This window comes from Heteronotia binoei, chromosome 15 (genome assembly GCF_032191835.1).
Source record: "Heteronotia binoei isolate CCM8104 ecotype False Entrance Well chromosome 15, APGP_CSIRO_Hbin_v1, whole genome shotgun sequence".
NCBI classification, from domain to species: Eukaryota; Metazoa; Chordata; class Lepidosauria; order Squamata; family Gekkonidae; genus Heteronotia; species Heteronotia binoei.
Window position 1 is genome coordinate 6,948,879 of NC_083237.1, and position 24,840 is coordinate 6,973,718.

Genomic DNA, 24,840 nt, shown 5'->3' on the forward strand with positions numbered 1-24,840 from the left:
TAGAATTGGACCCCCTGGTCCAATCTTTTTGAAACTTGGGAGGTATTTTGGGGAGAGGCACTAGATGCTATACTGAAGCTTTGGTGCCTCTATCTCAAAAAACAGCCCCCCCCCAGAGCCCCCAATAGCCACGGATCAATTCCCCATCATTCCCTATGGGAATCGTTCATGGAGGTGCATGATGGCTCTGGGGGCGGGGCTTCCCCGCCGGCCAGCTGGCTGGGGGAGGGGGGAAGCCTGTAAAACCGGGGGGATCCCCCTCTGGGACCTGGGGATTGGGAAGCCTATGCTGGTCTCAAAGGTGCTACCGGATTCAAATTTAAGGGTGCATTCACACTGCACTAAATCAGACGTTGAATTTAGCAGGAGCTCACAGGAGGGCAGCTCCTGAACCTTTCTGAGGGTTCCCCCTTCTCCTCCCCACCTTGCCCGTTGAATAGGAGGTGCAGCTGCATAACAGTCCCTGGATGAGCTCCACCACCTATTTTCCTACAAAACGACCCCTGCACTAAATAATGTGTTTTGCTGCTGGATTTTTTACTGTGTTAGTAAAAATCCAGCTGCAAAACACTAGGGCTGCCAAGTTCCCCTCAGGGGCAGGGGGACCCCCCGTTTGGTAGGTCCCAACCTGCTGACAGGCAGGAGGCCACCGGGGGGAACCCTGCCCCCTGAAGAGTCCTGCTGCCGCATGATGACATCACCCGGAAGTCCCCCCCTCCCAAACTGCTAGAGCGTCCCCAAGGAAAACCATAGAGTTTTACATGATTCCCTAGAGTGTCCCTGTGCAACGTGCCCAGCGCAATATGTCACTTCTGGGTGACATCTTTGTGCCGTACATTCCCCCGCCAGCAACCGGGAGAGGGGGTGGGACTTGGCAACCCTATGCCAAACACATTATTTTGTGTCGTGTGAATGCACCCTAGCTCTTCCGCTGCAGACTAACACAGCCAGTCTCTGAAACTATGTCAATGTTATTGTTAGGGTTAGAACATTTGAAATCCTTTTGGACAACTCTGTCACTGTTTATGTAGGTCTGTGCTGTTAAGCTGCAACCCACATACAGTGACCTTAACAAGGGGCTTTCAAGGCATGTGAGAAGTGGAGGTGGTGGCTCAGTGGTAGAGCATCTGCTTGGGAAGCAGAAGGTCCCAGGTTCAATCCCTGGCATCTCCAAAAAAGGGTCCAGGCAAATAGGTGTGAAAAACCTCAGCTTGAGACCCTGGAGAGCCGCTGCCAGTCTGAGAAGACAATACTGACTTTGATGGACCAAAGGTCTGATTCAGTATAAGGCAGCTTCATATGTTGGTTTGCCATTGCCTTCCTCTGTAGAGTCTTCCTGGGTGGTCTCCCATCCCAGTCTTGATCCCCCTTAGCTTCTGAGATCTGATGAGATTGGCCGATACCATGCCACCTTCCTTCCCTGGTCACTGTTCAGTGTACTGAATATTCCTATTGTTCCTTAATTTTATGCTGTGAACTTGGTAGTCATTGACTGCACATTCTGGGTTATTGTCTTCTTAACTAATGGATGGGAAAGGAAAGGATATTCGATGGGTGGCCAGTAACGGTACCCGGTAGACATATTTCCAAACGCTTTTCCCTTCCAGATGCAGATAAGTCTGCCTATCTGATGGGGCTGAACTCAGCTGACCTCTTAAAGGGGCTCTGCCATCCACGGGTGAAGGTCGGGAACGAATACGTCACCAAGGGGCAAAATGTCCAGCAGGTGAGAAGGGGGGCCATCTCAAAGGCAGCACCAGAGTTGGGCTGAGAAGGTTTTGCATGATGCTGGCGATACATGAATGGATCATCTTCCAGCCAGTAACATAGCCTCAAAAATGTAACACTGGGAAAGGAAGTTTTAACAGCCCGCCGCCAATGCATTTGTGTAATAGAAAATACCCTTCCTCTAAGCTGCTTTTAACCCTAGTATTTTCCTACTAGGGTGAAAAGAAGACCAGCGTAGGCTATTTGGGACGTGTTGGGTCTACAGGGCTAGGACGGGACTGGGAAGACCAAATCACCTCTCATATCTTTCCTGGCATCTGCCAAGAATTTTTTAAAAGTGGGTGGGGCTACTCGGAGCTCCTGGCCTGCAGGGTTTCTGAGTTAAAAGGACGCTGTTTCATCAGCGGCAGTTGTCACCCTAGTGTTGCTTTTGGTCTCCCTCTCTCTCTCCTTTCCCTCCCAGTGTATGTATTTGTTTGTTTGTTAATTTGCTTATCTATGAGATTTATATCCCGCCCTCCCCTGACAGGCTCACGGCGGCTAACAACAGTTTAAAAACATGAACAATGAACAAACATACCATATTCAAAATAAAATATATAATAAAACATTTCCGTACGTCAGCGATCGTTAATCCGTTCATTAAAAGTCCCAAGACAGCACGTTTCTGATTTCCATTATATGAATTCAGTGAGACTGTTGGTGCTGTAAGGTAATAGCCACCTCCCCCTAACCGTTGAAGGCGAGTTTGAATAATTCGGTCTCGCAGGCCCTGCGAAACTATGGCAGGTCCCGCAGGGCCCTGATGTTTTCGGGGAGGGCATTCCACAAAGTGGGGGCTATTACCGAGAACGCTCGGGCTCTGGTGGTGGATAATCGATACACCAGTTTGGTGTAGTGGTTAAGTGTGCGGACTCTTATCTGGGAGAACCGGGTTTGATTCCCCACTCCTCCACTTGCACCTGCTGGCATGGCCTTGGGTCAGCCATAGCTCTGGCAGAGGTTGTCCTTGAAAGGGCAGCTGCTGTGAGAGTCCTCTCAGCCCCACCCACCTCACAGGGTGTCTGTTGTTGGGGAGGGAGATAAAGAAGATTGTGAGCCGCTCTGAGACTCTTGAGTGGAGGGCAGAATATAAATCCAATGTCTTCTTCTTTCAGTCCAGGGATCTTAAGGAGATTTCGAGACCCTGAACGTAGTGCCTTCTGGAGTACATATGGAGAAAGGCGGTCCCGAAAGTATTTGTCGAAATTCCTGCCCCTTTCCCCTTGCTTCCTCTATGTTTGTGGCTCCACCTCCTGCAACAGCCATTTTGGGGCGGCACCCACCACCCCGTGTCAGAATACAAAGGCACCCATAGCCTCAAAAGCCTGGGTACCCCTTCTCTACAGATGTACGGGTGCTTCCCACCTTTCCTAGACCCTTTGTGGTGCAGACTGAGCGAAGGCTTATGTTCCTGCTTTTACTCTTGACGTTATTTTTCAGGACCACCAACTCCCCCCTCTTCCACCAGAGCTTTCTCACTTTCTCTTCCTTCCTTCCTGTTGCTCCTTTCTTGGGGGGCGGGGCTGCCTCTCTGGCACCTGTCCAGGTGTACTACTCCATCGGAGCCTTGGCCAAATCCGTGTATGAGAAAATGTTCAGCTGGATGGTGGTGAGGATCAACAACTCCCTGGAGACCAAGCAGCCACGGCAGTACTTCATTGGGGTGCTGGACATCGCGGGATTCGAGATCTTTGACGTAAGAGAATCCCTGAAGGGGCTGGGAAGAGCAGAATAGAAGTGTCAGCTTGCCACAAGGTAGCCTGGTTGGGAAATTCCTAGAGATTTTGACCATGGAGTCATAAGAGCATCAAAAGAGCCCTACTAGATCAGACCAGCAGTCCATTGAGAGCCAGTTTGGTGTAGTGGTTAATTGTGCGGACTCTTATCTGGGAGAACCGGGTTTGATTCCCCACTCCTCCGCTTGCAGCTGCTGGAATGGCCTTGGGTCAGCCATAGCTTTTGCTAAGTGGTTAAGTGCATGGACTCTTATTTGGGAGAACTGGGTTTGATTCCCCACTCCTCCGCTTGCAGCTGCTGGAATGGCCTTGGGTCAGCCAGAGCTCTCATAGAAGCTGTCCTTGAAAGGGCAGCTGCTGTAAAAGCACTCTCAGCCCCACCTACCTCACGGGGTGTTTGTTGTAGGGTGGGGGGAAGGTAGAGGAGATTTCGCTCTGAGACTCTGGGATATAAATCCAAAAATCTTCTTCCATCTTGTGTAGCTCATGTCTCACACAGCAGCCATTCAGTTCCTCTGGGGGTCCAACAACAAGGTATGGAGGCTGAGGCCTTCCCCTGATGTTGCCTCCTGGATATTCAGAAACTGAACTCGAGAGGAGTTTGGAGGTTCCGTTTCATCATCACAGCTAATAGCCACTGATAGACCCGTCTTCCATGAATCCCCCCTCCAAAGCAACTGATCCCTGCAGGGTATAGTGTAATAGAGCAGGGCTGGCCAAACTTGCTTAATGTAAGATTCACATAGAATATGCATAGAATAAACATCAGATGTTTGAGAGCCAAAAGATGGATGGATGGATGGATGGATGGATGGATGGATGGATGGATGGATGGATGGAAGGAAGGAAGGAAGGAAGGAAGGAAGGAAGGAAGGAAGGAAGGAAGGAAGGAAGGGAGGGAGGGAGGGAGGGAGGGAAGGAGGAAGGGAGGGAGGGAGGGAGGGAAGGAGGAAGGGAGGGAGGGAAGGAGGAAGGAAGGAAGGGAGGAAGGAAGGAAGGGAGAAAGGAAGGGAGGGAAGGAGGGAGGGAAGGAGGGAGGGAGGGAGGGAAGGAGGGAGGAAGGGAGGGAGGGAAGGAGGGAGGGAAGAAGGAAGGGAGGGAGGGAGGGAAGGAGGAAGGAAGGAAGGGAGGAAGGAAGGGAGAAAGGAAGGGAGGGAAGGAGGGAGGGAAGGAGGGAGGGAGGAAGGGAAGGAGGGAGGAAGGGAGGGAGGGAAGGAGGGAGGGAAGAAGGAAGGGAGGGAGGGAGGGAGGAAAGGAGGAAGGGAGGGAGGGAAGGAAGGAGGAAGGGAGGGAAGGAGGGAGGAAGGGAGGGAGGAAGGAAGGGAGGGAGGAAGGAAGGGAAGGAGGGAGGAAGGAAGGAAAGAAGGGAGGGAGGGAAGGAGGAAGGAAGAAGGAAGGAGGAAGGAAGGGAGGGAAGGAGGAAGGAAGGGAGGGAGGGAAGGAGGGAGGAAGGGAAGGAAGGAAGGAAGGAAGGAAGGAAGGAAGGAAGGAAGGAAGGAAGGAAGGAAGGAAGGAAGGAAGGAAGGAAGGAAATAGATGAGGGAGGGAAAGGTGTAAAAAAATCAACTTTACATGGATTCTTCAAGCTACCTGTTGGCTTAGCTTGGAGAAATGATTTAAAGAGAGAAATGCCTTCTCCGGGCCTGCTGACAAGGCATTGGGTGCTTCAGGAGCCACACAATATGTGTGAAAGAGCCACGTGTGTCTCCCAAGCCACAGTCTGGCCACCCCTGCCATAGACTCTACCCTCCAAAATGACCATTTTCTCCAAGGGAACCAATCTCTCTAGAATGGTTGCAATCCTGGGGAATCTTCAGGCCCCACCTGGAGGCTGCAACCCTCCCTCAGTGGTGCAAAAATGAGGGAAGGGGAGAGCCGCAAAAATGTGGGGATGTTCACTTGCTTCTTCCTCTCCCCACCCCCCGGACCTCCAGTACAACAGCTTCGAGCAGCTCTGCATCAACTTCACCAACGAGAAGCTGCAGCAGTTCTTCAACCACCACATGTTCGTGCTGGAGCAGGAGGAGTACAAGAAGGAGGGCATCGAGTGGGAGTTCATCGACTTCGGCATGGACCTCCAGGCCTGCATCGACCTCATCGAGAAGGTGTGGCCACAGGGATTATGGGGGATGCTCATAGTCAGCAGGATGTGGAGACAGAGAGCACCAATGGTAGCAATTAGAACAGGGATTCCCAGCTAGATCGACCACTGATCCGTGAGCCCGCCTCTTGGGCACAGTGGTTAAGAGCCAATTTGGTGTAGTGGTTAAGAGTGGCGGACTCTAATCTGGAGAACCAGGTTCGATTCCCCACTCCCCCTCCACATGCCGGGTGACTTTGGGCCAGTTGCAGCCAGTGTTCCCTCTTAAGCTGAGTGAGTATGAGGTAGCTCACAATTTTTTAGGCTCCGGCTCACGTGTTCTTCTGTCTCAGCTCAGGAAAAGTGGCCCCAGAGCACACTAATTTACACAGCAGCTCACAACTTTAATGCCAGTAGCTCACAAAGTAGATTTTTTTTGCTCACAAGACTCCACAGCTTAGAGGGAACATAGGTCACAGCTCTCCCTCAGAGCTCTCTCAGCCCCACCTACCTCACAGGTGTCCAGTTGTGGGGAGGAGAAGGGAAGGCAACTGTAAGCTGCTCTGACTCTGAGTGAAGGGTGGGGTATAAATCCAATCTCCTCATCCTCCACTACCACGACTTTCTTCTTCTAATAATAATAATAATAATAAGCTTTAAGAGGGGATTGGATAAAAATATGGAGCAGAGGTCCATCAGTGGCTATTAGCCACAGTATATATATATATATATGTGTGTGTGTGTATACACACAGAGACATATATTGGCCACTGTGTGACACAAAGTGTTGGACTGGATGGGCCATTGGCCTGATCCAACATGGCTTCTCTTATGTTCTTGTAGATGGAACTCTCTGTGTGGGGCAGAGATGCTCTGTATTCTGGGTGCTTGGAAGGGGCAACAGTGGGAGGGCTTCTAGTGTCCTGGCCCTACTGATGGACCTCCTGATGGCACCTGGGTTTTTCTGGCCACTGTGTGACACAAATGTTGGACTGGATGGGCCGTTGGCCTGATCCAACATGGCTTCTCTTATGTTCTTATGTGACACAGAGTGTTGGACTGGATGGGCCATTGGCCTGATCCAACAGGGCTTCTCTTATGTGACACAGAGTGTTGGACTGGATGGGCCTTTGGCCTGATCCAACATGGCTTCTCTTATGTTCTTATGTGACACAGAGTGTTGGACTGGATGGGCCGTTGGCCTGATCCAACATGGCTTCTCTTATGTGCCACAGAGTGTTGGACTGGATGGGCCACTGGCCTGATCCAACATGGCTTCTGTTATGTTCTTATGTGACACAGAGTGTTGGACTGGATGGGCCACTGGCCTGATCCAACATGGCTTCTCTTATGTTCTTATGTGACACAGAGTGTTGGACTGGATGGGCCATTGGCCTGATCCAACATGGCTCCTCTTATGTTCTTATGTGACACAGAGTGTTGGACTGGATGGGCCTTTGGCCTGATCCAACATGGCTTCTCTTATGTTCTTATGTGACACAGAGTGTTGGACTGGATGGGCCATTGGCCTGATCCAACATGGCTTCTCTTATGTAACACAGAGTGTTGGACTGGATGGGCCATTGGCCTGATCCAACATGGCTCCTCTTATGTTCTTATGTGACACAGAGTGTTGGACTGGATGGGCCTTTGGCCTGATCCAACATGGCTTCTCTTATGTTCTTATGTGACACAGAGTGTTGGACTGGATGGGCCTTTGGCCTGATCCAACATGGCTTATCTTATGTTCTTATGTAACACAGAGTGTTGGACTGGATGGGCCATTGGCCTGATCCAACATGGTTTCTCTTCTGTTCTTATGTGACGCAGAGTGTTGGACTGCATGGGCCACTGGCCTGATCCAACATGGCTTCTCTTATGTTCTTATGTGACACAGAGTGTTGGACTGGATGGGCCATTGGCCTGATCTAACATGGCTTCTCTTATGTTCTCAGCCGCTGGGCATCATGTCCATCCTGGAGGAGGAGTGCATGTTCCCCAAGGCCACCGACATGACCTTCAAGGCCAAGCTGTACGACAACCACCTGGGCAAGTCGGCCAACTTTGGGAAGCCCCGCAACACCAAGGGCAAGCCGGAGGCCCACTTCTCCCTCGTCCACTACGCTGGCACCGTCGACTACAACATCATCGGCTGGTTGCAGAAGAACAAGGACCCCCTCAACGAGACGGTGGTGGGGCTCTACCAGAAGTCGTCTCTTAAGCTCCTGGCCACCCTCTTCTCCAGCTATACTGGCACCGATGCTGGTGAGGTGGGGCTGGTGAGGTGGGGCTGGTGAGGTGGGGTTGGTGAGGCGGGGTTGGTGAGGCGGGGCTGGTGAGGTGGGGCTGGTGAGGTGGGGCTGGTGAGGCGGGGCTGGTGAGGCGGGGCTGGTGAGGTGGGGCTGGTGAGGTGGGGTTGGTGAGGCGGGGTTGGTGAGGCGGGGCTGGTGAGGTGGGGGCTGGTGAGATGGGGCTGGTGAGGTGGGGCTGGTGAGATGGGGCTGGTGAGATGGGGCTGGTGAGGCGGGGCTGGTGAGGTGGGGCTGGTGAGACGGGGCTGGTGAGGTGGGGCTGGTGAGGTGGGCCAAGCAGGCAGCGAAAAGGAGGTGGGGATCAAAAGATGCAGGATACAGGGATGGGAAGATGGAAGACAGGTGGGAGAGATGTAGACCAAACTGACCTGTTGGGGCTGGAGTAGATGCAAACCAATTCCAACATAGTTTCCTACGCAGAGATGGTTTGCCTCCTAAACTTTGTCTTCTCGGGCACCGTGGCACTGCCAGCCAGATTCAAGTTTGTCCCCCCCCCCCCCAAGTGGCAATGCAGGATGAGATTGTGGTGAATGTCCTTACCAGCCACGCCTACAAAAAAAAGCCCTGTATATTATAGCATTGGGGAAAGTCCAGAAAAGGGCAAGTAGAATTATTAAAGGATTGGGAACACTTTCCCTATGAAGTACCAGGGGCTCTTTAGCTTGGAGAAATATGATAGAGGTTTACGAGATTATCTGTGGGATCGAGAAGGCAGAAAAAGAAGTACTTTTCTCCCTTTTGCATAATACAAGAATTCGTGGACATTCAATTACATTGTTGAGCAGTCGGGTTAGAATGGATAAAAGGAAGCACTTCTTCACCCAAAGGGTGATTAACACGTGGAATTCACTGCCACAGGAGGTGATAGCAACTACACGCATAGCAGCTTCAAGAGGGGATTGGATAAACATATGGAGCAGAGGTCCATCAGTGGCTATTAGCCACAGGGTATAGACGGTAAAATGAGTACCCAGCTTGCTGCGGTGAAAGTGTAGATCAGCAGTTCGCAACCTTTTTGGCACTAGGGACCGGTTTTGTGGAAGACAATTTTTCCATGGACCGGGGCAGAGGGGTGGGACAATGATTTCAGGATAATACAATTGTGCACTTTATTTCTAAAGTGTTTGGGGGGGGGGGGTGGGTTAATTGTGCAGACTCTTATCTGGGAGAACGGGGTTTGATTCCCCACTCCTCCACTTGCAGCTGCTGGAATGGCTGTGGGTCAGCCAGAGTTTCTCACAGAGTTGTCCTTGAAAGGGCAGCTTCTGGGAGAGCTCTCTCATCCCCATCCACCTCACAGGGCGTCTGTTTTGAGGGAGGAAGGTAAAGGAGATTGTGAGCCGCTCTGAGGCTCTGAAATTCGGAGTGGAGGGCAGGATATAAATCCAATGTCTTCTTCTTCCTACATTGTAATATATAATGAAATAATTATAAAACTCACGGCCCGGTTGCTAACAGGCCACGGGACCGGTATTGGTCCATGGCCTGGGGGTGGGAGACCCCTGGTGTAGATGACTGGAGGAGGCAATGGGACTGGATGGGCCATTGACCTGATCCAACATGGCTTCTCTTCTGTTCTTATGTGACACAGAGTGTTGGACTGGATGGGCCGTTGGCCTGATCCAACATGGCTTCTCTTCTGTTCTTATGTGACACAGACTGTTGGACTGGATGTGCCACTGGCCTGATCCAACATGGCTTCTCTTCTTTTCTTATGTGAGTGTTGGACTGAATGGGCCATTGGGCCTGATCCAACATGGCTTCTCTTCTGTTCTTATGTGACACAGACTGTTGGACTGGATGTGCCACTGGCCTGATCCAACATGGCTTCTCTTTTTTTCTTATGTGAGTGTTGGACTGGATGGTCCGTTGGCCTGATCCAACATGGCTTCTGTTATGTTCTTAAGACAAAATACCCCTGCTTTTGGAAAACTAACATACTGAGAAGGTGAAGCTTGGAGCTTTCTTCCCTGATTTGCTAGTTTTCTATCCAGAGGGGGTTGCTTTGTGGGGAGGAGCATTCATGTGAATACTCCTGCCCATGCAGTCTGAATTGGTAATCAGTGAAAACTGGACAATGAGAAAAGGGCCTTTAGTAAAGACACAGAGCAGAGAGGGAGAGAGGGAGATGGAGGCCGCGCCAGTCAGTCTTTCAATGTTAAGGCAGTTGGAAGTTGGACAGTTGTGAAAACTTTGGGGAGGGGCGTTCCTGCCAAGCTGGGGGTTCCTAAATCCGGTGCGAAGTGGCTTCCTGTGTCTCTACCCCCCACGCTCCCGTAAAGAGTGAGCTTGCTGTAATGGTTAACTGCAGAGACTCTAATCTGGGAGAACCGGGTTTGATTCTCCACTCCTCCACATGCACCTGCTGGAGTGATTTTGGATCAGTCGCAGCTCTCTCAGAGCTGTTCTCGAAGGAGCTGTTCTTGAAAGAGCTCTCACAGCTCCACCTACCTCCCAAGGCTCCTGTTGTGGGTAAAGAAAGGGAAAGCAGACTGTAAGCCGCTCAGAGACTCCAAGTGAAAAGGCAGGGTATAAATCCCATCGCTTCTTCTTCTTTAGGTGGAGATGGTGGCAAAGGAAAAGGCTCTAAGAAGAAAGGGTCGTCTTTCCAGACTGTCTCCGCACTTCACCGGGTATGAGACCAGAGCTTGGGGGGTCAGGTGGAAGGAGGGGACATCTGTACCAAGGGACAGGGGGATCCTAGGAAGGCAGACATGGGAACTGGAGGGATAATGGTTCTGAGGTGGTACCCAAGGGGGCACAATAATTAGAAAACTTGGAAAGTGGTCAAGCCAAGAGGAGAGATCCTGGTCTTGCTGGGGTGTCCTGCTCTCCCCCTGTCTTCCCCCATTTCTTCCAGCCAAAGATTAAGATCTGCCAGGTCTCCATCCTAACTGGAAGTGTTATTTTCTAGCTTATGTTCCATTCCTCATGCCGTCAGGACTGGTTATTTTGCACCGCTGGGCACCCAGACTGGTGGTGCTAACATGGTGTAGTTGTTAACCTGTCAAACTAGGATCCAGGAGACTCAGATTTGAATCCCATTTCTGCCATGAAAGCTCGCTGGGCCAATCACACACTCTCAGCCTAACCTACCTCACAGGGTGGCTGTGAAGATAAAAGGGAGGAGAGGAGAATGACGAAGGCCACTTTAGGTTCCCACTGAAGAGAAAGACAGGGTAGAAATAAAGTAAATAAATAATGCTGAGGACTGCAGAAAGAGGAAGACCCAACAACTTCTGACATCGGTCTGTCTGTCTCTGTCTCCCTCTGTCTCTGTCTCCCTCTGTCTGTCTCTCTGTCTCTGTCTCTCTCTTTTTCTGTATCTTATGCCTTCTGCAGGAGAACCTGAACAAGCTGATGGCAAACCTGAAAACGACACATCCCCATTTTGTGCGGTGTTTAATCCCCAATGAAAAGAAGGCACCTGGTAAGGATGCAGGGTGGGGTGAGAGAAGAGCCCTTCTGTTGGGGGCATTGAAAAACCGGGGTGTGTCATTCCGTGTTCTGTCTCAACATAACCCCAAATCAGCTCGGACAGATCTGTCGTGGTTAGCGTATCACACTAGGATCTGGGAGATGCAGGTTCGAATCCTTACTCAGCCAGGGATGCTTGCTGGGTGACCTTGGGCCAGCCACTGTCTCTAAACCTGACCTTGGGAGAGCTGATAAGACTGAGCCAGCCTGGATCATCCAAAACAGGGGACAAGATACAGAACAGAATAACAAACAAGAAGACAAGTCTCTGCCTTTAAATCCGAAGAAGAGGGATAAAGATTTGTTGGGGAAACGGGAGACGTACTTACCGAAAGAGGATGACGCCTTCTGCCCAATCTTCCTCTCTCACTTTCTCTTTCTGTCCACGTTCCATGCCCAGGCGTGATGGATAACCCTTTGGTCATGCACCAGCTGCGCTGCAACGGGGTTCTGGAGGGGATCCGGATTTGCCGTAAGGGGTTCCCCAACCGCATCCTCTACGGGGACTTCAGGCAACGGTAGGTCTGGGAGTCAACCATGTGTAGCTAGCGATTCGCTTTACATGGGCACCCTGCCATCCGTGAACGTAGGCTACTTTGGTAGTTCTTACCAAATGTTTCCCTCCCCACCAGGTATCGTATCCTGAATCCAGCCGCTATTCCGGAGGGTCAGTTCATCGACAGCAGGAAAGGAGCAGAGAAGCTGCTGGGCTCCCTGGACATCGACCACAACCAGTATAAATTCGGGCACACCAAGGTGAGGGGTCAGAGCGCTTGTGGGCCAGGAGGGCGTGCGAAGACTGGAGACTGTGTCTCTTTGCAGATGATACAGAGTCAGCATCTTAGCCGTGCTACAGATTGAAACCGGTTTAACTGTCATTCTCAGACAGCTATTGCATTGTATTGTATATTGTTTTTTAGTATTCTATGTTGGGGGTAGCCAACGGTAGCTCTCCAGATTTTTTTGCCTACAATTCCCATCAGCCCCAGCCATTGGCCATGCTGGCTGAGGCTGATGGGAGTTGTAGGCAAAAAACATCTGGAGAGCTACCGTTGGCCACCCCTGTTCTATGTGGTTTTTAACTGTTGTTAGCTGCCCTGAGCCCGTTAAGAACATAAGAATACGAGAAGCCATGTTGGATCAAGCCAATGGCCCATCTAGTCCAACACTCTGTGTCACACAGTGGCCTATATATATATATAGTTTAGGCACTATAAATCCAATATCTTCATCTACCTCATAGGGTGTCCGTTGTGGGGAAGGAAGGGAAAGGAGATTGTGAGCTGCTCTGAGACTCTTTGGAGTGGAGGGCAGGATATAAATCCAATATCTTCATCTACCTCACAGGGTGTCCGTTGTGGGGAAGGAAGGAAAGGAGATTGTGAGCTGCTCTGAGACTCTTTGGAGTGGAGGGCAGGATATAAATCCAGTATCTTCATCTACCTCACAGGGTGTCTGTTGTTGGCGGGGAAGGTAAAGGAGATTGTGAGGCGCTCTGAGACTCTTCAGAGTGGAGGGCGGGATATAAATCCAATATCTTCATCTAACTCACAGCGTGTCTGTTGTGGGGAGGAAGGGAAAGGAGATTGTGAGCGCTCTGAGACTCTTCAGAGCGGAGGGCGGGATATAAATCCAATATCTTCATCTACCTCACAGGGTGTCTGTTGTGTGGGGGGGGGGGGGAAGGTAAAGGAGATTGTGAGCCTCTCTGAGACTCTTCAGAGTGGAGGGTGGGATATAAATCCAATATCTTCATCTACCTCACAGGGTGTCTGTTGTGGGGGGGAAAGGTAAAGGAGATTGCTAGGCACTCTGAGACTCTTCGGAGTGGAGGGCGGGATATAAATCCAATATCTTCATCTACCTCACAGGGTGTCTGTTGTGGGGGAGGAAGGTAAAGGAGATTGTGAGGCGCTCTGAGACTCTTCGGAGTGGAGGGCAGGATATAAATCCAATATCTTCATCTACCTCACAGGGTGTCTGTTGTGTGGGGGGGGGAGGTAAAGGAGATTGTGAGGCGCTCCGAGACTCTTCGGAGTGGAGGGTGGGATATAAATCCAATATCTTCATCTACCTCACAGGGTGTCTGTTGTGAGGGGGGGGGGAGGAAAAGGAGATTGTGAGGCACTCTGAGACTCTTCGGAGTGGAGGGCGGGATATAAATCCAATATCTTCATCTACCTCACAGGGTGTCTGTTGTGAGGGGGGGGGGAGGAAAAGGAGATTGTGAGGCACTCTGAGACTCTTCGGAGTGGAGGGCGAGATATAAATCCAATATCTTCATCTACCTCACAGGGTGTCTGTTGTGGGGGAGGAAGGTAAAGGAGATTGTGAGGCGCTCTGAGACTCTTCGGAGTGGAGGGCAGGATATAAATCCAATATCTTCATCTACCTCACAGGGTGTCTGTTGTGTGGGGGGGGGAAGGTAAAGGAGATTGTGACGCGCTCCGAGACTCTTCGGAGTGGAGGGCGGGATATAAATCCAATATCTTCATCTACCTCACAGGGTGTCTGTTGTGAGGGGGGGGGGGAGGAAAAGGAGATTGTGAGGCACTCTGAGACTCTTCGGAGTGGAGGGCGGGATATAAATCCAATATCTTCATCTACCTCACAGGGTGTCTGTTGTGAGGGGGGGGGAGGAAAAGGAGATTGTGAGGCACTCTGAGACTCTTCGGAGTGGAGGGCGGGATATAAATCCAATATCTTCATCTACCTCACAGGGTGTCTGTTGTGAGGGGGGGGAGGAAAAGGAGATTGTGAGGCACTCTGAGACTCTTCGGAGTGGAGGGCGGGATATAAATCCAATATCTTCATCTACCTCACAGGGTGTCTGTTGTGGGGAGGAAGGGAAAGGAGATTGTGAGGCACTCTGAGACTCTTCGGAGTGGAGGGCAGGATATAAATCCAATATCTTCATCTACCTCACAGGGTGTCTGTTGTGGGGGAGGAAGGGAAAGGAGATTGTGAGGCGCTCCGAGACTCTTCGGAGTGGAGGGCGGGATATAAATCCAATATCTTCTTCTTCTTATGCAGATGGTTACCTGTGAACAGAGCAGGTCATGAATCAAGGTAGCAGCTTTCTTACGTGTAGCCAGAGGTCCTCCTCACACTGACACATCTACCCTGCTTGCCTCTCCCCCCCCCCCAGGTGTTTTTCAAGGCGGGGCTGCTGGGCCAGCTGGAGGAGATGCGAGACGAACGCCTTTCCCGCATCATTACCCGCCTGCAGGCCCGCGCCGGGGCCAGCTCATGCGCATCGAGTTCAGGAAGATCATGGAGCGCCGGTGAGTGCCAAACGGACCTTGTGCTCGGTCGTCAGAAGCGCTTTAGATTTTCACGGGTTGGGAAAAATTAGGACGGTTGCACAGTAAGGCCTGGCAGTCTTGGTTACTATAATACAGTGCAGGGGTGGCCAACGGTAGCTCTCCAGATGGGTTTTTTTTTTTGCCTACAACTCCCATCAGCCCCAGCTGTTGGCCATGCTGGCCGGGGGCTGATGGGAGTTGTAAGCAAAAAAAACCATTTGGAGAGCTACCGTCAGCCACCCCTGATATAGCGGTTCAACGCAGAGAAGACATGCAGTTGCAGCGATCGTAGCTCTTTATTAAGTTACAGCACGGTGGCCGCTGAACTATGAGACTGCTCAACTGGGCCAACTCTATCCAGAGCTAGGACGCCATTGGGTCATTTAAACCAGCAGGGGGCTTGTGATTGGAGCGGAGCAGCAGGGGGTTTGGATCCCACCGCCCATTGTTCCTGAGTCCCCAAACTCAGTCCTAAAGACTCCAACGAGCCAGGTAGGAGCACGGGTAAATGCAACACCGGTCCTCATATGCAGCAGTTAACCTTCAAGATTCAATTGTCAGATGGAGCAATGGAGTCGGATCCACTGACCAAGCCAAGAATCCAACCTGTTCCCTGTGTTCCCCTCCCCCTTCTATGCACCTTTCAGTCATTCTAGCATCATATTCCATAAAGCAGGGGTGGCCAACGTAGCTCTTCAGGTATTTTTTTTTTGCCTACAACTCCCATCAGGCCCGGACAGCATGGCCAATGGCTGGGGCTGATGGGAGTTGTAGGCAAAAAAAAACCATCTAGAGAGCTACCGTTGCCCACCCTTGACATATAGGTTGTGAAATAGTGGGTTCTTCGCACGGATGAGGCGAGATGTAAGTGATAGCAAGCTCTTTGAACAAATGAACATATGAAGCTGCCTTCTACTGAATCAGACCCTCGGTCCATCAAAGACAGTATTGTCTACTCAGACTGGCAGTGGCTCTGCAGGGTCTCATGCTGAGGTTTTTCACGCCTACTTGCCTGGACCCTTTTTAGTTGGAGATGCCGGGGATTGAACCTGGAACCTTCTGCTTCCCAAGCAGATGCTCTACCACTGAGCCACCGTCCCTCCCCTGACCAGCAGTGGCTCTCCAGGGTCTCAAACTGAGGTTTTCCACGCCTACTTGCCTGGACCCTTTTTAGTTGGAGATGCCGGGGATTGAACCTGGGACCTTCTGCTTCCCAAGCAGATGCTCTACCACTGAGCCACTGTCCCTCCCCTGACCAGCAGTGGCTCTCCAGGGTCTCAAGCTGAGGTTTTCCACGCCTACTTGCCTGCACCCTTTTTACTTGGAGATGCCGGGGATTGAACCTGGGACCTTCTGCTTCCCAAGCAGATGCTCTACCACTGAGCCACTGTCCCTCCCCTGACCAGCAGTGGCTCTCCAGGGTCTCAAGCTGAGGTTTTCCATGCCTACTTGCCTGCACCCTTTTTACTTGGAGATGCCGGGGATTGAACCTGGGACCTTCTGCTTACCAAGCAGATGCTCTACCAATGAGCCACTGTCCCTCCCCAATGAATACCGCATTGTTGCTACTGCACTACAGGACAAGACTGGCACCCCGGCCAATGGGGCCTTAACTATATACAACTCTGGGTTCCTGCGCAAGCACGGCATTGGATCATTCAAACCTGTCGGATCCCTGTGATTGGTGCAGGGCAGCAGGTATTTGGATCCTGCTGCCCATTGTTCTCAGTTCCCCAAGCTCATTTCGTGTGGCTCCGATGAGCCAGGCAGGAACACCCCGTGTCCACATATATTATTTGATTCATGTACATAACATAGGTCGGACAAACGGGCAGGGTTGGTGTCAGGGGTTGACACAAAAGGGCAACTGCTGTGGCTGGAAGGACTCAGGGTTAACCTCTGCGCAGAAACCTTGCTAGATTTCTGTCTCTTGCTGAATTCCCTCCAAATGATCCTGTCCTTCTGCTTTCTTCGACCTGTTCCTCTGTTGGCCACTCCTTTTCTGGCCGCATGTGGGGGTGACCAGGCCTCATTTGGGGCAGGAGCTCACAGGAGCAAACCTTTAAATTGTATTGTGCTCTTTCTTTCTTAACCCCCCCCCCCAAAAAAAAATACTTGTTTCTGGGATCCATTGTTCAAACCCCCTGTGAGCATTTTGCTGAATTCTAAGATTTGACAAACTTTATAATATTTCAAAAAAAAAAAAAATGGGGAAATAACCAAAACATATAAAGCAGACAGATGGAAATCTTCATCATGCCCCTGTGGCCACACAGGAGAAAGCAGGCCTCAGATCAGCAGGAGCTCACAGGAGTGCAGCTCCTGAACCTTTCTGAGGGTTCCCCCTCTTCCTCCCACCTACCTTGTCCATTGAATAGTAGGTGCAGCTGCATAACAATCCCTGGATTAGGAGAGCGGGCAGCCAGCCAGCCACCAGGGGCTTTGCCACACCCCCAGCAGCCCTCGTTAACCCCTGGAGAAGCCCGTGACACCCTTTCTCCACTTCTTGTGTGATTTTGGGCGGTGGTGGCTTGCTGGCCTTTTGACTGGGGGTATGGCCCAGGAGAGCCCCAGGCGAGCGAGGCCTGCTTGGGCTGGCTGGATCTCTAGCCAGCCCAAGCAGGCCTTGCTTGCCTGGGGCTCTCTTTTTTTGCATCAGGATCCTTTTGGCTGGGGGGGGGGGGCAGCATATGCTAATGAGTTATGCTAATGAGCTCCACCACCTATTTTTCTACAAAACGACCCCTGGGGGAGAAAGTAATTTTAAAAGTATGATGGGAGTAAGGTTTTATGATGATAATTCTAATCCAAGAAGCATTTGAAGGTAGATGCTGAGCCCAAAGCAAGGTGAGACACACCTGGAGCGTCACTTCCTCCCTCTGTCTCCCGTCTGTCTCTGCAGAGATGCCCTTCAGGTGATTCAATGGAACATCCGGGCCTTCATGGGAGTGAAGAACTGGCGTGGATGAAGCTCTATTTCAAGATCAAGCCACTGCTGAAGAGCGCAGAGACCGAGAAGGAAATGCAGGTGAGACTCCTCGTGAGGAGGGAAGGCAGAGACCAAGAACACACATACGTGAATGAACACACAAAGCTGCTGAGAGAGCCAGTTTGCGGCAGTGGTTAAGTGCGTGGACTCCTATCTGGGAGAACCGGGTTTTGATTCCCCCGCTCCTCCACTTGCAGCTGCTGGAATGGACTCGGGTCAGCCATAGCTCTGGCAGAGCTGTCCTTGAAAGGGCATTTTCTGTCAGAGTTCTCTCAGCTCCACCTACCTCACAGGGTGTCTGTTGTGGGATGCGAAGATGTAGGAGATTGTAAGCCGCTCCCTTCAGAGAGAAGGGAGAGGTGTAAATCTGCAGTCTTCTTCTTCTTCTACAACTACTATTATTACTACAACTGAATTAGACCATCGGTCCATCAAAGCCGGTATCGTGTCTACTCAGACTGGCAGCGGCTTTCTGGATTTCTAGCAGGGTTCTTTCATATCACCTACGGCAGTTCTTTGTAACTGGAGATGCTGGGGATTGAACCTGAGACGTCCTTCGTGCAAACCACAGGCTCTGCTACTGAGCCCACAGCCCTTGTGGAGAACCAATCGAAAAGCAGAAAGGGATTTTTTAAAAAAAGACCTACAACATATAATTGAGTAATCAATGAAAACGCTTTTAGGAATAAAATTCTGACCACAATGTGCCAAAGGCTGAAAGCAGGTAGAATGAAAGTGTTTGCTGGCACTGGGGGCCAAGCAGGCAAGATCTCAAAAGGCATTAGCCAATCATGTTAGGGAGAAATGATCTCTCAGCAGGACTTTTCTTGTAGCAGGAACTCTTTTGCATATAGGCCACACACCCCTGATGAAGCTAATCCTCCAAGAGCTTGGAATTCTAGCAGGGGCTCCTTTGCATATTAGGCCACACACCCCCTGATGTAGCCAGTCCTTCAAGAGCTTGGAATTCTAGCAGGGGCTCTTTTGCATATTAGGCCCCACACCCCTGATGTAGCCAATCCCCCAAGAGTTTGGAATTCTAGCAGGAGCTCCTTTGCATATTAGGCCACACACCCCTGATGTAGCCAATCCCCCAAGAGTTTGGAATTCTAGCAGGGGCTCTTTTGCATATTAGGCCCCACACCCCTGATGTAGCCAATCCTCCAAGAGCTTGGGATTCTAGCAGGGGCTCCTTTGCATATTAGGCCACACACCCCTGATGTAGCCAATCCTCCAAGAGCTTGGGATTCTAGCAGGGGCTCCTTTGCATATTAGGCCACACACCCCTGATGTAGCCAATCCTCCACGAGCTTGGAATTCTAGCAGGGGCTCATTTGCATATTAGGCCCCACACCCCTGATGTAGCCAATCCCCCAAGAGCTTGGAATTCTAGCAGGGCTCCTTTGCATATTAGGCCCCATACCCCTGATGTAGCCAATCCCCCAAGAGCTTGGGATTCTAGCAGGGGCTCCTTTGCATATTAGCCCCCATACCCCTGATGTAGCCAATCCCCAAGAGCTTGGGATTCTAGCAGGGGCTCCTTTGCATATTAGGCCCCATACCCCTGATGTAGCCAATCCTCCAAGAGCTTGGAGTTCTAGCAGGGGCTCCTTTGCATATTAGGCCACACACCCCTGATGTAGCCAATCCTGGAGGATTGGTGTCATCGTGCCCGTGATGTTGTGTGCCAGATATTCTAAGAGCGTCCGGGAAAACTCTACGGTTTCCCTGGACGCTCTAGCAATTTGGGAGGAAAACTCTATGGTACCATAGAGTTCACGAAAACAGTCCCCTGCCAGAGGCCGAGGGGGACTTGACAGTCCTACCTTTGAGTAATGAAGGGCAGGGTATAAAACAACTTTTTTTCTTCTTCCAAAATGGCTATCACTGAATTGTTACAGCAGCTTGTATAGGACATATTCAGCACATACACATTCTCTGCAATTAGAAAAAGAGCCCATCAGCACTGAATTTTTCTCCTTGACATTTTAGTTTTCTACATACGAGGTGATTTAAATATGCAATTCCCCCCTCTGTGGTCTCCGGTGAGAAAAGCCCAGAGAGAAGCTCTGCAGGTTAATTCTGTAGCTTGTGTAAATCGGCCCTCTTCGTAAGACAGCTACGGCTGACTGAGACCTGACCAGCATTCCCTCTAAGCTGAGTTAGCATGAACTAACGCACAGTTTTTTAGCCTCCGGCTCACGCATTTTCATCTTTGCTCAGGAAAAATGGTCTCAGAGCAAACTAATTAATGCCGTTGCTCCCAACTTTCATGCCAGTAGCTCACAAAGCAAAATTTTTGCACACAAGACTCCACAGTTTGGTGTAGTGTTTAAGTGTGCAGACTCTTATCTGGGAGAACCGGGTTTGATTCCCCCACTCCTCCACTTGCACCTGCTAGCATGGCCTTGGGCCATAGCTCTGGCAGAGGTTGTCCTTGAAAGGGCCACTACTGTGAGAACCCTCTAAGCCCCACTCACCTCACAGGGTGTCAGTTGTGGGGGAGGAAGATAAAGGAGATTGTGAGCCCCTCTGAGGACTCTTCGGAGTGGAGGGCGGGATATAAATCCAATATCTTCATCTACCTCACAGGGTGTCTGTTGTGGGGGGGAGGAAGGTAAAAGAGATTGTAAGCCGCTCTGAGACTCTTCAGAGTGGAGGGCGGGATATAAATCCAGTATCTTCATCTACCTCACAGGGTGTCTGTTGTGGGGGAGGAAGGGAAAGGAGAATTGTGAGCTGCTCTGAGACTCTTCGGAGTGGAGGGTGGAATATAATCCAATATCTTCATCTACCTCACCAGGGTGTCTGTTGTGGGGGGGGGGGGGAAGGTAAAGGAGATTGTGAGCAACTCTGACTGGAGGGTGGATATAAATCCAATATCTTCATCTACCTCACAGGGTGTCTGTTGTGGGGAGGAAGGGAAAGGAGATTGTGAGCCCCTCTGAGACTCTTCGGAGTGGAGGGTGGGATATAAATCCAATATCTTCATCTACCTCACAGGGTGTCTGTTGTGGGGGGGGAGGTAAAGGAGATTGTGAGCCGCTCTGAGACTCTTCGGAGTGGAGGGCGGGATATAAATCCAATATCTTCATCTACCTCATAGGGTGTCTGTTGTGGGGGAGGAAGGGAAAGGAGATTGTGAGGCGCTCTGAGACTCCTCCGGAGTGGAGGGCGGGATATAAATCCAATATCTCATCTACCTCACAGGGTGTCCGTTGTGGGGGGGGGGGGGAAGGGAAAGGAGATTGTGAGCTGCTCTGAGACTCTTTGGAGTGGAGGGTGGGATATAAATCCAATGTCTTCGTCTACCTCACAGGGTGTCTGTTGTGGGGGGGGGCAGGGAAGGTAAAGGAGATTGTGAGCCGCTCTGAGACTCTTCGGAGTGGAGGTCGGGATATAAATCCAATATCTTCTTCATCTTCTTCACAGCGTAGCGGGAGTATTGGATCTGACCCTGTGTTTGCTCCTGTATAGACAATGAAAGAGGAATTTGCGAGGCTGAAAGAAGCGCTGGAAAAATCCGAGACCCGGAGGAAGGAACTGGAAGAGAAGATGGTCTCTCTGCTGCAGGAGAAAAACGACCTCCAATTGCAAGTCCAGGCGGTGAGTGCATCTCTTGGGAGTTCCCCAACACAGAGTTTGTGGGTGCCGGGTTGCCTGCCAATACTTTCCTTGGCACCTCCTGAGTTTTACAAAAAGTAAGGCAGGCCTTGTTAATGACTACCCTTATTCCATGGGTGGCCAATGGTAGCTCTCCAGATGTTTTTTTGCCTACAACTCCCATCAGCCCCAGTCAGCATGGCCAATGGCTGGGGCTGATGGGAGTTTTAGGCAAAAGAAAATCTGGAGAGCTACTGTTGGCCACCCCTGCCTTAATCAAATGAAAGGGTTTTCCACTGGAGGGCAGGTGAGCAGCACCTGGGCTTTTCTTAGTCCGTGTGCGGTTCCATTTCTCCTTCAGGCATTCCTTCTCCATAGGAGGCGTGCAGAGGGAGGTGTTCGTTCAGCTCCGCCTCCTCTGGCAGCCATTTTGGATTTGTCTCTGCCTTCTGTGGCAGCCATTTTGGATTGACGCTCACCGCCCTTGGTCAAAATTCCAAATATGCCCACAGTGTCGAAAGGGTTGGGGACCCCTGCTGTATGGTCAGGGGCCTGTCTATCTGCAGGACCACCTTTCTCCACGTGTTCCCCAGAGAGCAGTGCGTTCAGGGACAAAAAAATCTATCGTCCATCCCTGGACCAAAGGAGGCTAGGTTGCGTTTGACGTGAGCTAGGGCCTTCTCGGTGGCAGCACCAGAATTGTGGGATGCTCTCCCGGAGGCCATAAGGGCCCTGCGGGATCTTTCTGCTTTCCGCAGGGCCTGTAAGACCGAATCGTTCCAACAGGCCTGTGATATCTAACCGGGAGAGAACTGCCACCCGACATCATTATAGAGTTCTAGGTGATCACCGTCCGAAAAGAAGAACTCGCTTATTTCGTAGCGATGCAGCACCATGAAACGGTTTTGAAATCTTAAATTGTAATTATGTTTTATTGGTTTTTATTGGTTTTAACTTGTGAATATGAATGTTGTCAGCTGCCCTTAGTCCGCTTGCGGAGATAGAAATTTAAAGTAATAAATAATAATAAATAAATATCTTGAACCCCCCCCCCCCATATTTGCGAGGTGGCTCGACTCTTGTTGTACCTGTACGTGTAGATTCCAACAGAGGTTTCCACTTTGTTGATGTGGTCGTCCATGCCCTTTGCAAGCCCTTGCAAATAAACTGGGACTAACATACACCTTATCACCCTCAAAGTTGAGGGAAAGTAGAGCGAAAAAATAGCCACTTTAAGCATGAGCTTAAAGTGTTCACTGAGACAGGTCTTGAGTGGCCAGGGCCTCTACCCTTAGTCCTCAAGCACATGAAAGGAAAGCCAGTTTGGTGTAGAGGTTAGAAACACGGACTCTAATCTGGGAGAACAGGGTTTGATTCCCCATTCCTCCACATGCAGCTGCTGGGTGACCTTGAGTCAGTCACAGAGCTGTTCTCTACTTAGCATTTCTTGAAAGAGCTCTTTCAGCCCCACCCACCTCACAGGATGTCTGCTGTGGGGAGAGGAAGGGAAAGGAGCTTGTAAACCACTCTGAAACTCTGAGTGAAGGGTAGGATATAAATCCAATCTCTTCTTCTACTACTACTACTAAGGCCTAGTAGCCTAAGTCCTTTGACTTCCCATTTCTCCAGCATATAGTCTCTTACCATTGTCCTTTCACCCCCAGGAACAAGACAACCTCAATGACGCCGAGGAACGCTGTGACCAACTGATCAAGAACAAGATCCAGCTGGAGGCCAAAGTGAAAGAGCTGACCGAGCGGCTGGAAGACGAGGAGGAGATGAATGCCGAGCTCACAGCCAAGAAGCGGAAGCTGGAAGATGAGTGCACCGAGCTCAAGAAGGACATTGACGACTTGGAGTTGACTCTGGCCAAGGTGGAGAAAGAGAAACACGCGACAGAGAACAAGGTGTGCAGAGAACTGGCAGGAAGGAAGGCCGGGTTGGGAACATAAGAAATGTCAGAGCTGGGTTGGGCTGGACCAAGAATCAGGAAGAGGAGCGGAGTCTTCTTCAAACAGACTCAGCCTTGCAGGGAGGAGAAGTGTTGAAAGTTGATGATTAGCTCAGTTAGGTGCGGTCAAGAGTGTCCGAATTGGGTTCGATCTCCAAAACTCCCTGAGCTACGCAAGGATCTTTCCAAGATTGGCTAATTTGGTCAGGTCAGGTATGTGTAGCAAAGGCAGACGGAGTTTGACTAGAGTTGTGTATCTCCGGAACTGACTGGGCTGGATTGATTATTTGGAAGGAGTAAATTTGGAATGGTTCATTAAGGGAAAATGTATTGCATGCCATTTTGGGTTGAATTGTCATGGGATGGGCTGAGTATTGGAGGTCTGCTGGCTCTGGCAGAGGTTGTCCTTGAAAGGGCAGCTGCTGTGAGAGCCCTCTCTAGCCCCACCCACCTCACAGGGTGTCTGTTGTGGGGGAGGAAGGGAAAGGAGATTGTGAGCCGCTCTGAGGCTCTTCGGAGTGGAGGGTGGGATATAAATCCAGTATCTTCATCTACCTCACAGGGTGTCTGTTGTGGGGGGGGGAAGGTAAAGGAGATTGTGAGCCGCTCTGAGACTCTTTGGAGTGGAGGGCGGGATATAAATCCAATCTCTTCTTCTTCTTATAGAGAAAAATCACATTAGGTTAACTGGCAGTCCAGGTGAGACTAGGTTCCACAGGATGCACACAGAGGTTGTCGGAGGTATGTTAGATATTTTCCCATCATTCTGCCCTCTCAGGACTAGCTGTGTGAGATAGGATTGAGTGTTGACCAACAATTATCAGGGGTGGAATTCTTGCAGGAGCTCCTTTGTGTATTAGGCCACACACCCCTGATGTAGCCAATGCTCCAAGAGCTTACAAAGCTCTTTTTTGTAAACTCTTGGAGGATTGACTACATCAGGGGTGTGTGGCCTAATATGCAAAGGAGCTCCTGCTAGAATTCCACCCCTTATAATTATTATCATATAGAAGTGTGTGTAGTATAATCAGGAGATCCTAAGATTGTCTGGCAATGAGAAGTTCTAGCTCTTTTTGTGTCGTGCATGGGGTCGCAAAGAGTCAGACTTGACTGTGCGACTGAACAACAGCAATAACAAAAACCACCAGGTGGCGAGCTAGGCTTTGACCTCATATCAAAACCTTCCACCTGGGACCTCTGCATGCGTGTTTCCAAGTTCTCCCACCCCCAAACTCCTCCTGTCTCGTTCAGGTGAAAAATCTCACAGAGGAAATGGCAGGCTTGGATGAGATCATCGCCAAGCTGACCAAGGAGAAGAAGTCCCTGCAGGAAGCCCACCAGCAGGCTCTCGATGACCTCCAAGTTGAAGAGGACAAAGTCAGCACACTCTCTAAAGCCAAGCTGAAGCTGGAACAGCAGGCAGACGACGTGAGTGCGTGGACATACGGACATATGAAGCTGCCTTATTCTGAATCAGACCCTTGGTCCATCAAAGTCAGTATTGTCTAGTCAGACTGGCAGCAGCTCTCCATGGTCTCATGCGGAGGTTTTTCACACCTATTTGCCTGGACCCTTTTTTGGAGATGCCGGGGATTGAACCTGGGACCTTCTGCTTAC

General features: G+C 50.7%; 1 protein-coding gene and 1 non-coding gene across 2 annotated transcripts in view; both read left to right on the forward strand.

Annotated features, from left to right (window-relative positions):
• The window catches only part of MYH6 (myosin heavy chain 6), a 70,737-nt gene that overhangs the window by 18,611 nt on the left and 27,286 nt on the right, over positions 1 to 24,840 (forward strand). Inside the window, 15 exon segments of the mRNA XM_060255351.1 lie at positions 1,608 to 1,726; positions 3,317 to 3,466; positions 5,441 to 5,611; positions 7,542 to 7,851; positions 10,458 to 10,531; positions 11,241 to 11,328; positions 11,776 to 11,893; positions 12,008 to 12,131; positions 14,524 to 14,608; positions 14,611 to 14,659; positions 17,583 to 17,638; positions 17,641 to 17,708; positions 21,147 to 21,275; positions 22,937 to 23,179; positions 24,475 to 24,651. Of these exon segments, the coding sequence (XP_060111334.1) occupies positions 1,608 to 1,726; positions 3,317 to 3,466; positions 5,441 to 5,611; positions 7,542 to 7,851; positions 10,458 to 10,531; positions 11,241 to 11,328; positions 11,776 to 11,893; positions 12,008 to 12,131; positions 14,524 to 14,608; positions 14,611 to 14,659; positions 17,583 to 17,638; positions 17,641 to 17,708; positions 21,147 to 21,275; positions 22,937 to 23,179; positions 24,475 to 24,651 (1,961 nt within the window).
• TRNAP-GGG (transfer RNA proline (anticodon GGG)) lies at positions 1,101 to 1,173 on the forward strand. The gene has a single exon. It is a non-coding gene; the product is annotated as a tRNA-Pro (tRNA).